This window comes from Pan troglodytes, chromosome 23 (assembly GCF_028858775.2).
Source record: "Pan troglodytes isolate AG18354 chromosome 23, NHGRI_mPanTro3-v2.0_pri, whole genome shotgun sequence".
Classification (NCBI taxonomy): domain Eukaryota; kingdom Metazoa; phylum Chordata; class Mammalia; order Primates; family Hominidae; genus Pan; species Pan troglodytes.
Window position 1 is genome coordinate 31,856,921 of NC_086016.1, and position 15,939 is coordinate 31,872,859.

The window sequence follows — 15,939 nt, forward strand, 5'->3', positions numbered from 1 at the left end:
GTGTCCTTCCTGGCTCCTCCGCAGGTTACAGATGTTTCTAGGAGCTCCCTCCAGAGCAGGGCCCAGGAAGTGCTGGGCCCAGGCTGACCCAACCCCGCTTGGCTGGGGCTAGCATCTCTCACTGAGCCCCTTCTCCCCAGACCCTGAGACAAGGCTGCGATTAATCAGTAACAAAAACAGAAACAAGCAGAAAAGTGTAATCAGCTTGGGAAGGGCAGGGCAGGGCCGGGCAGGGCTGTGCAATCAGCGTTCCTGCTGGGACCTTTAGCTGATTGGGCCAAAGGGGGCAGGGAGGTGGTCCCAGTAGGGGGATTCAGGGAAGCACCCAGAGATGGGGCCACAGCCAGGCCAGAAGGTCACCCCCTCCCATGCACATCTGTGCACCATATGCCCACACCACTCCCAGCCCCAGGGCCTGCACACCTCCCCCGACCTGCCAGCGTACAACCTTGGCACACACAGGTGGCCACACACTCCCGACATTTGTCCATCTGCATATGGAGTCACAGACACCTGCGCACGTGCCCAGTGGCACATACACACCCTCATGGATAGCAGACATATGCACATGCAGGCTGCTCCCTCAAACACCTGCCCCCACCCCAGCTCTGGGGTGCCGACGTGCCCTGGGGCCTGGGGAAGCCCTGCACATACATTAGGTCTGACCTGCAGCCATGTGAACTGGCAGGCCCTCACACCAGACCCCACAGGCACCGGGCCATGTCTCTGTCCCGAACTGCCCTGGGGGCCATGAGACACTTTGGCTCCTCTTCTGCAAGCTGAAAGGTAGGGGCTTGGGAAGGGTCCAGGACTGGGGCCCCATTGTGGGGAGCAAGGTCAGCGGCAGGGTGTCAGTCACAGGCAGGGCAGGAAGCCTACCCCAGACGTGTACCCAGCTCTTACCTGCTGCTCCTGCCCTGTGACCTTGGTCAACGTCCTTCTCTCTCAGCCTCAGTTTCCCCACCTTGGATCCTCCTGGCACGGAAACGGTGACTCTTCTTGAGGACCCAGGTGCTTGGGGCCGGTCTCACCTCTCTGGGTCTACTGTTCTTAGTTCCGGGCTCTCCGCTCCTGGTGCGTGGATGGGGGAAGGTGAGCCAAGGGGCAGGAAGGAGGACCCCCGCAACCCACCCCCTCCCTGGTCCTGGTGGCTGCAGACTTAGGGTGAGGAGAGCCAGTGAACAGAGGGGAGCCCTAGTGGGAAAGGGGAATCGGGGCCGAAGGGGAGAAGGAGCCCCGGGCAGGTTTGGGGCGGCCGCTCAGGGGCCGGCGGCGGGAAGGGGCGGGCTGGGGGTGGGGAGCGCGGAGGGGGCGGGCGGGCGGCTGGCGGGGGAGGCGGGGAGCGCAGCCAGCGCGGCACAGAACGAGCGAGCGAGCGAGCGGAGAGGCGGCTACAGCCTGAGCGCCGGGCCGGTAGCGGCCGCGCCGGCGAGCGGACTAGCGGGCGGCGAGCAGCGCGGAGCGCGCGGGGCACCGAGGAGCGGGCGCGGCGGGCACCGCGCGAGGCAGCCGGAGCTCTCGGAAAGGCCAGAGCGGCGCCGCCCCCGCTGCCCCTGCGGGGCCCCGGCTGGGAGCCCGACGAGGGAGCGGGCGGCATGGCCCGGCGGCCCGGGGCGCGGGGGCGCTAGGCCCCCGGAGGGGCGTCCCCAGCCTCGCCGCTGCCGCCGCCGCCCTCCGCAGCCGCGCGCCCCGCCCGCTCCAGCCGCCCCCGGGGCCGCCACCGGCCCATGAGCCCCGGCCTCAAAGTTTGCGGCGGGCGGGCGGGCGCGGAGCCTCCAAGATGCCGTTCCACCCGGTGACGGCGGCGTTGATGTACCGGGGCATCTACACCGTGCCCAACCTGCTGTCGGAGCAGCGCCCGGTGGACATCCCGGAGGACGAGCTGGAGGGTGAGTGTCCGCCGGGACCCCCGCCCCGGCGGCCCTCCTACCTGTGCGCCCAGGTGAAGCGCGGGCCAGGGGCGCGGGGGCGGGGGGCGGTCCGCAGGTGCCGGTTGCCAGGTGGGCTCCCCAGCTAGCAGCTGTGCGCGGCGGCAAGACCTGTCCGCACCCCGGGGCGCCGCGGTGGGGGTCGCTCAGGCGGAGAGCGGCCCAGCCCCTGCCCGCGTGGTCCCCAGCGCTGCGGAAACTTGCCGGGCCCCGCAGCGGGGTCACGGGGCCGCGCAGTCGGCGGTGACGGTGCGGCAACGCGGCGGACTGGGGCGGGGGTCCGCGCTGAGCCCCCAGCGCCGGCCCGGCCGGAGCACCCGCATCCTGATCCCCTCCGCGGCGCCCGCCCGCGGCTCTCTGCTCGCATTGACATTCCGCTCGTGTCGCTTTAAAAATTCAATCTGCTCGGGCAGCAGAAGAAGGGGAGAGGGCGACTGCCCTGCTCTTGCCCGCTGCGGGGCCGCCCCCGTCCCCTGCGGCCGTAGCCCCTTCCCTGGAGCCCTGCGGGGACCCCCAGCCCGGCGCGCCGGGAAGGCGGCCCGGGAGGCGGTGGCGACAACAAGTGGCCGGACCGGGCGGCTAAGTCGCGATAGCCAAGCCTGGAAGGGAAAGGCAGAGAGGCCAGGACCCAAACCCGCCCCCACCTCGTTCCCCCTGCCTCTCAGACTCGCAGGGGGATGGCAGGCCGCTGGCTGGGCGAGGTCAGAGCAGAGGGCAGGGGCAGGGGTCCGGGACAGTGTGTCCTGAGGAGCAGTGAGACCCCTGGGGCCCGCCCAGCTCCTTCCCTGCTGGGCTGGGGGAGGTGCTCAGGTTTCCCCTCCCCCCAGACCTCCTGGAGCCCCCATATGGAGTGGAGTGGGGGATCTGGGCTGATGGGGGTCACGGCCTCCTGGGATCTGCTTGTCTGCTGTTGCAAGGGGCTGAGCTCACCCAGAGGATGGGCCTCTCGGGGTACCTTGGATCCAGGGGTCTCTGAGATCTGGAGGCTCATTAGGGCCTGGGAGGGTGCAGCCAAGACCAGCACAGTTAGGGAGGATGGTGGGAGCCCAGGGGAAGCCATGGAGGGAGGTCCTCCCTCAACCCAGGCCCAGGGTGAGGGCAGATCTTAGAGGAGTCAGACTGGGTCGGGGGAAGATCCAGAGAGAGAAGGCAGCCTCTGCCTCGCTCACTGCACCATAGGCATGAGCCACCAGGCTCCTCACCAACTGCCCCTGCAAACCCTCAGAAGCGGGGAGAGCTGTGGAGACAGGGTCTGGGGTCTGATGCGGACAGGACAGATGGATGATTGGGGCCCCCCGACATGACCTCACCATTCACCCCTAAAACCCAGGGCCAGAGCCTCCTCCAGAGCCTGGGGAAAGGAGGGGTACGATGCGGGGGGGGGGCGAAAGGTCAGGAGATGGAGCATAGGCCTTCTCCTCCCCACCTTTGTCCCCTCCGGCCCTGGGCCACCTCAAACCTCCTGCCGACCTTTCCCCTCCAGAGGCCCTCATCCATCCCTTCCTCCTGACCATCCAAGCAGGAGTCACCATGTCTCCCAGACCCCAGGCAGCTTCCGCTTCACTCCCTCCCCTTGCTCCCAGCACCCCCACCAGGACCCCACCACCCCAACTCCAGCCCTTTCTGGGTCCCTCCTCTCCTGATCCCCAGTCCTGGAGTGCACTCCCTGAGGAAGGGGAGAGGCTGAGAGGCTGGCTGCAGGGGCGAGGGGCCGCAGGGTGGGCAGTGCAGGGGCAAGGCCGCAGGCTCCCCAACCAACGACATGGCGTGCTGGCAGGAGCCCAGCTGCGTTAGTCACCAGCCACAACAAGTGCCCTCCCCGCTTCTCTCCTGTCCCCTTCTCCTGGGCCCTGGGGAGCTGAGGGGCCCTGACTCAGGGGGCATCTGAAGGGCAGGGCCCTCCCTGGGATGGGCAGGTGGGGTCATGGAGTAGACAGATGCCTGGGTGGTCCCAGCTCATCTCTGGCCCAGTGGGCAGCTACAGATGAAGGCAAGAAGTTTTCCATGACCAGCCCCCTTCTTGGCTGCAGGTGCCCTAAAAGCCCTCTGGCGGCCCCAGGTCCCTTTCAGCAGTCCTTGAATGCCAGGGCTGGCCATTCCTGGCACGGATCCCCCTCTGCCCTCTCCGCCTCTCCAGGGCCTCATGAGTGCTCCTGCCCCAGGGCGGTCTGGGCGAGACCCAGGCCCTCTGCCGGGAGGACGCCATTCGCGGAGGAGCCACATGTGCCAGGAAGAGGGAGCTGGGCAGCCCGGGATGGAATGCTGCAGACAGTACGTGCCTGCCGCAGAAATCCAGGGGGCGGTCAGTCTGAGCGGAAAGGAGGACCAGGCAGGGAGGTGGGAAGCACAGAGTTAAGATGAGGGCTTCCCAGCCAGGCGGCGCTGGGTTTGAGTCTCTGCACCTTCAGCTCATGGAGTGACCTTGGGCAATCGCTCACCTCTCTGAGCCTTGGTTTCCCCACCTATAAAAGGGGGGCTGGTGACGGAGGATGCAGTGAAAGTACCTAGCACAGGGGGCTCAGGGACCCAGATGCAACATGAGGGGAGGCCCTGCGGGGGTAAGAGGCTGCAGTGTGCAGGGCCCAGGCCCGTGAGGGTGTGCAGGAGGCTGAGCCAGAAGGGCAGGCTGGCAGGGAGAGCTGGGTGGAAAAGGCCTTGAAGGTCTGGAAAAGGTGTCTGGGGACCTGTGGCCCTGGGGAGGCATGGAGGGCAGTTGGCAGGGTAGGAATGTGGCTGCACAGAGCTGGCCTGAGGCCCACCCAGGCCCTGTGAGGGACAGGCACAGGCTCTCTTAGATCCCCTCTGTGTGCCCACCATGGCTGGGACATACACCTTTTCCAACATACACACACAGCAGAGTCCTCCAGGAACACTGAGGCTGGTCCCAGCACCATCAGCTGACTTGAGCACCCAAGGGTGGGAATGGAGTGGCTGCAAGTCTTAGCCCTTTCTGGCCGAAGAGAGGAGGAAGGAGTCAGACCTCCAGGCAGACAGTCCCCAGGGTAGGGCTCTGGGGCTGACACTTGGCCTGCCCAGTCTGTGAGTGGAGCCTTCATTGAGAGTGGCCAAATGGGGGCCTTTAGGGCAGGGGAGGCTGGGGAGTCCCCTTTCCTACCTCTCTGCCCTGCAAGGCCAGGAGCCGCCTCTGCACAGCCAAAAGCTCAGGGAGGCCAGAGTGGTGGGGCACGGGGCCAGTGCCACGGAGAGTAGCAGCCACTGTGGAGGATGGACACTACCCTCTTCAGTGACCTCCAGCCAGTGCCTGCCCTCTGGACTCTGGCTGCCTGATGGAGTGCGGATGTCCCTTGGAGTCTGCTGGGGACTTGGGCCCTGATGAAACTCCACAGGTTGAGAAGGAGATTGGGGGATGTCAGGCTGGAGGTGGCAGGTAGGGGGCAGGTCAGCCTGGAAACCTGGTGGCCCTGCCAGCCCATTGCCAGCATCCTCATGCCAAGATGGTACCCGTCAGGCTACCCTTGGCCTTACAGGACGGGAAGGGAGCAAGGCTTTCGGGGAAATGCACCCAGCTGTGGGGTGCTGATGGCACAACGGTGGCAGGAAATCACGACACCTGCCCCACTCAGGGAGCCCCCGGCAGAGGCCGGGCTTCAGTGATGGTGCCGGAGTTGCTCCCCATTTCACAGATGAGACACCCGAGGCTTAGAGAGGGACGTGACTTGCCCAGGCCACTGGGCTGCTAAGCAGGATAGCCAGAATCCAAGCCCAGGCCTCTGGTCCCAGCAACCGCCAACAGGAAAGGTGGCCTGGTGTCCCAAGCTCACTCAGTCCTCCCTCTTCTTCTGGCTCTGCTATCTGGGACGTTCTGATTTATAGCATCCATCTCTGAGCCAGGACCAGCCAGACACATGCTTGATTTTATTGCTTAATCATCCCAGCAGCCCCATTGTACAGGTGAGCAAATACCTGCCCAAGGTCACCCTGCCAGGATGTAGGAGAGCTGGGACTTGACCTTGGGTCTCTGCCACTTTAGGCTGCCTCCCTGGCCGGGAAGGTGGTGCCTGAACCCGGCCTCTGTGGGCGGGTGGGAGTCGGCTGGGGCAGGGCTCCCAGCACAGGCAAAGGCACCAAGGTGAGACTTTGTGGTGTGTTGGATGTGCCAAGGAGGGGTGTTAAAGAGACTCATGCATGGGGAGGTGGCAGTGTGTGGATTTACCTAGTGGCCTGGGAAGGTAAGCCTTGCCTGAGAAAAGGCTGCTGGGCCTGCAGGGCTGCCTCCCAGCTTATCGCCCGCCCGTGCATCCCAATATTCACCTGCCTTTCCCTGGCTCCCCTCGGCCCAGTGCGTTTTCTCAGGGTCTCCAGCAAAGGGACTCAGGGGCTCCAGCAAAGCAGCCCTGGGCTCTGGGAGCTCCCGAAGGGTAGGAGGGATGACCTGGAGCTCAATTCACAGCAGGCAGGGGAGGGGGTGGCTCCCACTGCATCCCCTACTGTGAGTCCAGGACTTTGCCATCCCTCCCTGACATCTCCCAAGCGGGACCCTGCAGAGGAGGAAAGGGAGGAGGAGGAGCGGTGCCTGACCCTGGTCCTCCTTCCCGACACCACCGTCTGGCCCCCACTCGTCTTCAGCTTGAGGCCCCTCTTCCACGGGTGGCCCGCAGGCAGGTGGGGATGGCATCCTTGGGGGCTGGAGAAGGGATCACGCAGCCTCCTCAGCCTCCCTGTCTGCTTCTCGGCTGCTTGGGGAGTGGAAATAAACGTGTCCCCTAACCAGGATTGTTCGTGGGCTCTGAGTAGCGGCCTCACAGCAAGCGGTATGTGAACTGCTGCTCAGAAGAGCCAGAGAACTGTGTGCTTCAGATGGATGGGCTCCCCACATCAGTCATTCATTCATTTCATCATTCATTCAGCAAATGTTTATGCTTGAAGAGGCAGGCCCCGTTCCAGGCAACAGGGACACAGCCACGAACAAGACCAGCCCCTCCCTGCTGTCATGGCCCTTGTAGTGCACAATCCAGCGTGGCCCATGCAAGGATGGGGCAAGAGCAGGGCCTGTGGGGGCCCAGAGGAGGGCCAGAGCTGGCCAGTGGGGAACAGGGAGGGCACCAGGGAGATGGTGCCGTTCAAGCTGAGAACTGGGGTTGTGTCAGGGTTTGCCACGGCGAGCAGAAGAGCACTTCAGGCAAAATGGGCCGCGTGTTCAAAAGACTGGAGATGGAGCAGTCCTGGTACCCACAGGACCGAGAGGGCCCCTAGCCTGGATGGAGTTCAGGACACCTGGGGTGGGCAGAACGTGTGGCCGGGCCAGGAGGCCAACAGTGCTGGCCGGAAACCTAAGCGTGTGTGTGCAGATGCCTCCAGCTCTACCTAGAGGCTCTAGGGACCGGAATCCCCTCAGCAGCCTCCGTGGCTGTCAGGCCTCAGCTCACACATCCCCCGTGACGGGGAGCTCACCACCTCTTTGGTGGCCCAGGAAAGCTCCAGGTGGGAATTGGCCTGGAGTTTCCAGAGTCCAGGGTTTGCAGAATCCTGTGGCCCTGGCACAGACCTCCCCGCCCAGATGCTTCCCTGGCCCCGGGGCCATTGGTTAGGAGACGAGATTCCCAGGTCCTGGTGGGATGAGTGAAGGGGAAGTCCAGAGTCAGAAAGTCTGGGGGCCCAGGCAACCCCGGTGCACATGTGAGCCTGTCTGACCCTCAGGCCTTGGGTGTGGACACCAGTGGGATAAGCCTGATAAGGGTGGGGCCTCTGCCCAAGCCACCTCGAAGTGTGGCCTGGGACATGTGGCCATCCTCTCTGGGCCATGGCCCCTAGTCTGTGGTGAGACCAACAGGCTGGGCTAGGCTCCCCTGTCCCCCGAGACTAGGGAATGACTCCAAAGTGCAAGGTCCTATGAGCAGTTTCAGGGTTCATGGACCCCTTAAGGCAAGGCCTGGGCCAGCCCAAGCAACAGCAGCTCTGAGCCCACGCTGACTCTGGGCCGGCCGCTGGGGCTCTCTCAGCCTGTTTCTGGTCTGCAGCACGGAGCACCTCGCGTGTCTCTACTTTTAAACACACAGATACACACCCTCTCTCGCATGAGGAGCTTGATTCTGCCTGCTGAAAGCTAAAAGCCCACCCAGGGGAACAGCTTAGGCAAAGGCCAGGTGGCTGGCAAGCAAACAAGGAGAGCCCCGGGAGCCGGAGAGAGCATCGAGCCCCGCCCCCCACTCCCAAAGGCAAATGCTGTTTAGGGCCCTGCTGGGGCTGTGATGATTAAGGGACAGCAGCCCTTAAAAACAGAGAAACAGAAGAGACAGCAGTACAGCTAAGGTGACAGGTGAGGACCCCCTCAACTGTGTGCCAGGGAGTCCCCACCATCATTCTGCCCATTTCACTGTGGGTAAAACTGAGGCTGGCCCAAGGTCACAGGTTGGGTTGCTTGTTCCCCGGGCTCCCAGCGCAGTGCATTGCTCACCACCTGAGTCACCGAGGTCATCAGGCCTCAGTCTTCTGCTCCGTACAGTATGGAGGGCGACCCCCCACCCAGTCTGGTCTGGCCTGGACCTGGAGGGGGGCTCCTTCCCCCTCTGTCTTCCCTGAACCAAAAGAGGTCTGTGCCGCCTGTCAGCCCATTAGTCTGGAGCAAGCTGCCTCACGTGGCTGCCATTAGCAAGTGTTGGCCGGTGTTAAGGATCTAAGGATCTAAGGATCCGAGCCTGGGGGAGGAGGCGCAGCGGGATGGAGATGGTGGGGGAGAGGGGGATGGAAGGAATGGGGGCGGGTGGGGAAGCCGTCAGCAGCCGCGGGGCCGGGGAGATCCAGCATCCTCCCCTGCACGTGGTCCCCACCACACGGGGTCGTTGTGAGCACACCAGGAGAGGCTGTGAGAGCCTGGCGCAATCAGATCCCAAGAGGTCACTGCTGGGGGTCCTTGAGCCCTGCTTTACTGCCCTGCTCAGCCTGCCCAGAGGTCCCAGAATATGGCACCCTTGTGCACCCTCGGGCCATGCTCTCACCAGATCTGCAGGCTCTGGGTTGGGCTCTCAAGGCCATGCTCAGGCTGCGGGGTCGGTGATCCTGGGGGTCTGGAAAGGGGGTCTGTTGGGGACCGGGGTGAAGTCCCAGCCTACTCCATTCTCTCCTCAGAGATCCGAGAGGCCTTCAAGGTGTTTGACCGTGACGGCAATGGCTTCATCTCCAAGCAGGAGCTGGGCACAGCCATGCGCTCACTGGGTTACATGCCCAACGAGGTGGAGCTGGAGGTCATCATCCAGCGGCTGGACATGGATGGTGAGCACACCCCCGCCTCGGTTTCCCCACCTGGCATCTGGGCCCTGGGGGTGGGGCAGGGGCTGGGGCCTGAGCTGCTGAGGCTGCATCCAAATTGGGTCTCTCGCTCCCCTGACTCCCACCCTCAAAGTCCGTGGCAGGTTGCAGCCCGGTCTGGCCCCATTTCTCAGCCTGGAGAATTGAGGCCAGAGAGGTAGTGACAGTCCCAGCCACATGCAGGGCTCAGAGATGGCTCCTTTCACTCTGTGTTGAGAAGTTTAAGTACAGAGAAGTAAAAGGATGCAATAAATACTCCAGTTCCCACCACCTGAGATAAAATCACTACTTCAGTTGTGTTTGCCACCTGGCATTTTATTAAGGAAAAGTTCATAAGGAATAGTGATGCCAAGCCCCCTCTTTATCCCACCCGGGCCCTTCTTCTCCTCTTCTCCATCCAGAGGCCAGGTGACAGCCTTGGCAGGTTGCCCCACTCTGAGCTTCAGTTCCTGTCTATATGGTGGAGGATGGCCCACCCCAGGATGGCCGCAGGGTGCTGGGAGCAACAGAGGGTTCTGGGTGAAATAGGAGGGTCACGGCCCACCTGCTGTCTACCTCCACCTCCCCTTGTAAGGCCTCATCACACTGGGTGGCTTCAGCGTCAGCCCAGAGCCTGGCACTTGGTAGATGCCCCTGACACTGACTCAAGGCTCAGAGAAGGCGGGCACCTGCCTAAGGCCACCCGGTAGGCCCAAGGTATATCAAGACTCCATCCCAGGACCTCTGGGCCCTGGGCTGCAGGCCTGGGCCCTACCCACTGATTGGACCCGTGCCTCCTCCAGGTGATGGTCAAGTGGACTTTGAGGAGTTTGTGACCCTTCTGGGACCCAAACTCTCCACCTCAGGGATCCCAGAGAAGTTCCATGGCACCGACTTTGACACTGTCTTCTGGAAGGTATCCCCTGGCTAGTTGGGACCCAGGGCTGTGCACACTGTGGAGTTCTGTTCTGGAGCCAGTGAATGGCTGGGCCCACACTGTAAAGGGGGGATGACCACTTCAGGCTTGTGTCCACTGGACATTTCACCTCTCAGAGGGCCATGGGCTCCCTGGGGAGGCCGGTGTTGGTCAAGGACTCTCTGGGGGAATGGAGCAAGTGTTTTCCAGCCCCCCAGAATCTAGAGGCCTGTCACTGGGTCTGTATGGCCGTGGGGTGCTGGGTGGGGGCTGCGGTGGCTCTCAGAGCACCGTGTTGTCCCCCTCCGCAAGTGCGACATGCAGAAGCTGACGGTGGATGAGCTGAAGCGGCTGCTCTACGACACCTTCTGCGAGCACCTGTCCATGAAGGACATAGAGAACATCATCATGACGGAGGAGGAGAGCCACCTGGGCACAGCCGAGGAGTGTCCCGTGGATGTGGAGAGTGAGTGGCTGGCCCTGGAACCCCACGGGTGGGCCCAGTGACTTGGCCAGGGGGACGCACGGGGTGGGGAGAGTCTGCAGAGGGGGGCTGGGGGCCTCCTTGCCTGTCCTAAGCCTCTGTCCCATTGGGGCACCCCATGGGATGAGCCCATGTGCCGAAGGGCAGGCGGCTCCTGACTCCATCGCTTTGATGTCCCCTTCTGTCTCCCCGGTGCTCCCGGCGGGCGGCCACAGCCTGCTCCAACCAGCAGATCCGCCAGACTTGCGTGCGCAAGAGTCTCATCTGCGCCTTCGCCATCGCCTTCATCATCAGTGTCATGCTCATTGCGGCCAACCAGGTGCTGCGCAGTGGCATGAAGTAGACGCCACCTGGATGCCCCATCCACCGCATGCGGTGCCCGTGGCCCGCCCCACACCACCGCCGCCTGCAGACCCCTCCCTTGGCCGGCTCCCTGGGCCGCCATCTGCGTGTACTTCAGGGCCTGGGTATCCAGCGAGCCCTCCCCACCCACCCACAGTCCTCACCTGGAGCTGTGGCCTGGCTGTGGAGGGCCGGGTGGTGGCTCTGAGGATGGTCCCCAGCCCCACCCTGTCCCCACCCTGGCCTGTAAGGAGCACTCACTCTTCCTACCATCCAGGGGCTCCTGGGAAATTAAGGAGGGATTTGCACAGGAACCCCCAGGACCCAGTTGCTGCTGTGGTCCCTTGGGCAGGAGCGGGCACCCTGTGCCTTGAGACAGCAGCCTATCTGGGGCCACACAGCCAACCCAGCCCTGGTCCCTGAGGTCTGCCCAGGGCACAGGGCACAGGCAGGGACAGAAAGCCTCCTCCTGGGGGAGGGTGGGAAGCCAGGGTGTCCTGGGCCTTGCTGCCTGGCATAGCCTGAGGAGGCCCCTGGTCTTCTCCTTGGGCCCCTTCCTCTGACCCTCGTTGGACCCCCAACCCAGACCCCCTTTTCTCCATGTACCTGCTGGGCCAGCCCATTTCACAGGTGAGGAACCCGAGGCTCAGGGGCCCGAGACTTGGCCTCAGTTCTTCCTTCCACAGGGATTTTCAGGAAAGGCAGAAGGTCGTGGAGGATGGGCATCTGAGGTGGCCCTGCAGCCCCCCACCTTCTGGCCCTCCCACCAGAGGCCCAGCTACCAAGGCCACATTGTCCACCACCCCAGCCTAGAGCCTAGAACTGTAGTCCAGCTGAGGAAGGAGGCAGAGCTGGGGCCTGAAGGCTCTGAGCAGCCTCCGGCCAGGGGGCTCCTCCAGGGCTGAACTTTGGGAGGGCCCCTGTACTACCTCCTGGGCCAAGAAACTGGCACAGCCCCGCACTGTCAGTGCCAAGAGGCTGCGCCAGGCCACTCTCTCAGCCCAGGGCCTGCCCTCTTGTCCTCCCACTTCTCTACGCCCTCAAGGTTGGAGACCCCGCTCCCATGCCGCAGCTGTGCCATCCCAAACACTTGGGCAGCAGCTCAGCATGGGCAGACATGGGGGCTGTGGATTCTTCCAGGGCGGGGATGGCAGATGGAGCCCTTGGGCTCCTTGGGCCTAGAGCCACTTCTTACCAGGCAACGGGCACAGCCACCCTGGCACACCCTCTGCCTGGCCGTGCTGAACCTCTGCTGGTCCCAAGGGAGAAGGGAGTGAGCGTGGGTCACCTGGGGAAAATCTCATCTGATTCCCTCCTTGCCCGACCTCTGCTAGGGGCTGGAGAACAGAGCTCAGAGCACCCAGCGTAGGGAAACACAGCCAGACCACTGTGGTGACAGACTTTCTTTATAAACATTTGGAAGTTTTCTCCCCCATCTTCTTAAGAAGCAGGGGGGCAGGTGGAGGAGAGTGAGGGGAGAGCTGCCCGGTGCAGACCCAGGACGAGGGCTGCACTTGGTGTGGCCGTGTCCTGAGCCTCAGTGAGGCCGGGCAGATGGTCTCGGAGCCTCCATGGGGCGTGGCAGGAACCGGGCTTGGCTTCCTATTGTGACTGATGAGAAAAGTGACCACGTGGGGGTCAGTCGGGGGCAAGGGGCTCAGCCCCACTGGACTCTGGGCTGCAGAGGCCACCCCCCAGGTGGGGGTGCCCGCAGGGATGGAGGCAGCTCCTGAACTGGTGGCCAGCCCACGGGGTACTGGAAGACAGTGGTTCTGATGGGTTCAGCCCTAGAGAGAGAGAGAGAAGCGGGGAGAATAAGAGTACACTACAGCCCAGGCTTATGCCACCCCCAGCCCACCTGCCTCACCACCCTGGCTGTGGGGAGGGTCAGCTGCCTGCATGACTTTTCTGGAAGGCAGAGCCTCGAAAATAGGCAGACCGTTTGAGCCAGCGACCTCACCTCTAGGAACTGAGCCCAAGGAAATAGTGGGGTTGCAGGCAGACATTGAGCTGCGAGACAATGGGAATAACCTTCGTGTCCACCTGTGGGGGACTGATTCAATACATATGCACGTCCACAGCAGAGAATGCCATGCGGCCTGTGTAAGAATTAAGGCAGATTTATATGCACTGATAAGGAAAGACATACTGTGTGATAGGGAGAAAAAGCAGCTTATAAAATAATGTATATAGCATGATACTATTTTTGTTTAAAAATATATAAAATATATAAATGCATAAAAAAATCCTGGAAGACACAGCAAAAAGTTAACAGTGGTCCTATCTGAGTGGTGCCATTATGGGTGACTTTTTTACTCCTTTATATTTCTCAAAAGTTTTACGAGCACACAAGCCTTTGAAATCAGAAAAAAACATTGTCTAAATTTTTTTTTAAAGCCTAATTTCTCATGCTACTCACTGTCCTCCTCCTCAACGTCCACCCCGAGCCACCTCCCCTGGAACTCGGGGTCCATGTAAGTACTTGCCCTAGGAGAGGCATCCTCTGTGCCCAGCCTGGGGCACCCTGCCAGGGCCCAGCGATGGCCCCCCCACCATTCTTCCACCTGTCCCATACTCAGATCCTTCTGGCCGTGGGCCCCACGCATGCTGCTTCTCCAGGGCCGCATGGCCCTTCTCAGGCTTCGAAGTACTTTGAACCTTTGAGCACTTTGAACTCCCATCACCCCAGCTGCCTATACAGGACCTTTCTGGAAGGCAGAGCCTCAAAAACATGCAGACCCTTTGAACCAGCAACTTCACCTCTGGGAACTGAGCCCAAGGAAATAGCAGGGTTGTGGGCAGCCATTGAGTTACAGCAATAGCCGTGAGACAATGGAAGTAGCCTTCATGTCCAGCTGTGGGGGACTGATTAAGTACACGTGCACATTGGCCGGGCGCAGTGACTCACGCCTGTAATCCCAGCGCTTTGGGAGGCCAAGGCAGGTGGATCACGAGATCAGGAGATCGAGACCATCCTGGCTAACATGGTGAAACCCCGTCTCTACTAAAAGTACAAAAAAAAATTAGCCGGGTGTGGTGGGGGGCACCTGTAGTCCCAGCTACTTGGGAGGCTGAGGCAGGAGAATGACGTGGACTAAGGAGGCGGAGCTTGCAGTGAGCCGAGATCGCGCCACCGCACTCTAGCCTGGGCGACAGAGCGAGACTCCGTCTCAAAAAGAAAAAAAAAGTACACATGCACATCCACATCCACAGCAGAGAGTGCCATGCAGCCGCCGCCAAAATTCAGGCAGGAGCTCATCTGTCTTCCACATAGGACTGGAGTCCCCAGAGGATGTAGACCAGGGGATAGGGGTAAGGTGTATTTGTACCCCAAGGCGCAGGGCCAGGCCTGGTGCCAGGAGGCCACCCAGTGATTGTGGAACAAACAGCAATGCTGAAAGATCTTACTGACCAGGTGCTATTCTGGGCCACATACCATGACCTAGAGAAACCTTAAGAATCCTCAGGCGAACCCCATTTTATAGATGAGGAAACTGAGGTGCAAGGAGTCAGTCACGTGACCAAGTGACACCCTCGGGATGAGGCCTGAGGGCCTGGAATACCAGCCCCACATCGGCTGCAGACACGGCCCTCCCACTTCAGCTCCCTCTGCTCTGGCACACTCCCACACCCCAACATCCAGCCTTCAGGCAAGGTGAGGCCCTGGCAGCTCCTGGCAGGCTCAGGGGCCCAGTGGCCAGCCCTCTGCAGAGAGAGAAGGGCTTGGGCCTGCGGAGAGGGGTTTGGAGAGGCCTCTGACCTCCGAGGGGGAGGTGGGGAGCCGGGGTCAGGAGCCCTGGGAGTTTCCCCTGCTGCACCCACCCAGCCTGCCCCTCTCTGGGCCAGACCTGCCATGCAGAGTCAAGGACTCCTGGGAGCTCTGGGTGCAGCCTCCAGGACCCCCAGGTGTGAGAGGACAGGGACATCCCCTGCTTCATGGCTCACTGCCTGCTAGAAAGTGCAGAAGGCAGCTCTTGACATGATTTATGGCACTGGGGAGATTTCATAAACTCCACCAGCCGCAGAGAAGGCGGGGAGGCTCCGCAGTTGCTGGAAGGGAGTGCCCTAGCTGCCAGCCAAGCCTGGGCTCCCTGCAGGGCCACAGGGACAGTGGGGATCCCCAGGGAGGGTGTGATCCTGGGGAGCCCCTTCCCCTGAGCCTCAGGCCCTTCCTCTAGAAAATGGGGCAGATTCCTGGGAACCTGGGACCTCCTGGGTCCAAGTCTCAGCCCCGTGCCCCTGCCTGCCCTGAGGTCCCGCCAGTAGACAGGCATACCCAGTGCCTGCTCACACACACTGGCACACTGCCAGGGCCCCAGACACGTGAGCCAAAGCCTTGGGGACACTGAGGTGAGTGTCTGGCATAACTCTGCTCGTAGCTTCTCTGGTGACCTGTTTGTCCTGTGCGTGAGGACAGGAGCCACTCTCTTGCATTTTCCCAGCCACGGTCCTAATCAGAGGAAACAGAGTCGAGGAGGAGGATGGGCCAGGATGGCAGCGCCCGCCCAGAGAGGGGTGCAAAGGAGAGATTAAGAGGGATAGAGTCGCAATCTGAAGAGCCAACAATGGGCAGCAGGGCCAGGCCTGGCCTTGCCGAGGGATTAGTCTGTGTGTCTGAGGCCGCCGCTGCTCTTGACAGATCCCTCAGGGTCAGTCTGCGGAGGGGGATAAGAGCTATGCCACCAGGCTGGGGCTTCATGGACCCCCACTTCCCCATGTTTACAAGGAGGGCTGGCCTGGCTCACTGGGGAGGCTTAGCTCAGCCAGCGGAGGTTGGAGCCCGCAGGTCTCGGTTCCCCGAGGTGGGGTGGGCAGCTCTCTGTGCCTTGTACTCTGGGGGAGGAAGCAGATACCCTGAGAGGAAGAGGGGGTCCCCCAGGCTTCCAGACCAGGCCCCACAAAAGGCTCGCAGCACTAACACCTGGGGAACGCCCGAATGGCAGCCTAAATGCTCATTCATGCAGTAAACCTGTCCTGGGCCCCCCCAAGTCTGCCCAGGCCATGCAGGAGAAGCGAGGGCTGGG

At 62.2% G+C, this 15,939-nt stretch overlaps 2 protein-coding genes across 11 annotated transcripts in view; one reads left to right on the forward strand and one right to left on the reverse strand.

Moving 5' to 3' along the window:
• The first annotated feature begins 1,358 nt into the window (after nucleotides 1-1,358).
• On the forward strand, nucleotides 1,359-12,304 carry CABP7 (calcium binding protein 7). 2 transcript variants are annotated; one of them, XM_009438131.5, is made up of 5 exons: nucleotides 1,359-1,889; nucleotides 9,015-9,158; nucleotides 9,977-10,089; nucleotides 10,402-10,555; nucleotides 10,789-12,304. In XM_009438131.5, exons 1-5 carry the CDS (start codon nucleotides 1,781-1,783, stop codon nucleotides 10,914-10,916), a joined length of 648 nt encoding a protein of 215 aa, XP_009436406.2. In that variant the 5' UTR covers nucleotides 1,359-1,780; the 3' UTR covers nucleotides 10,917-12,304. The 2 variants fall into 2 exon arrangements, with proteins under 2 accessions (XP_009436406.2, XP_016794418.1); XM_016938929.4 differs by having other exon boundaries at nucleotides 1,703-1,889; nucleotides 10,414-10,555; nucleotides 10,789-11,012.
• The window catches only part of ZMAT5 (zinc finger matrin-type 5), a 36,576-nt gene continuing 32,940 nt past the window's right edge, over nucleotides 12,304-15,939 (reverse strand). For 5 of the 9 annotated variants that reach the window (XM_515063.8, XM_001136635.7, XM_054675780.2 and 2 more), the window contains one exon: nucleotides 12,304-12,702. In XM_515063.8, the coding sequence (XP_515063.3) occupies nucleotides 12,573-12,702 (130 nt within the window). In that variant the 3' untranslated portion in view covers nucleotides 12,304-12,572. The remainder of the gene's footprint in view (nucleotides 12,703-15,939) is intronic. The other 4 variants (XM_009438132.5, XM_009438133.5, XM_016938931.4 and 1 more) reach the window with 1 other exon arrangement.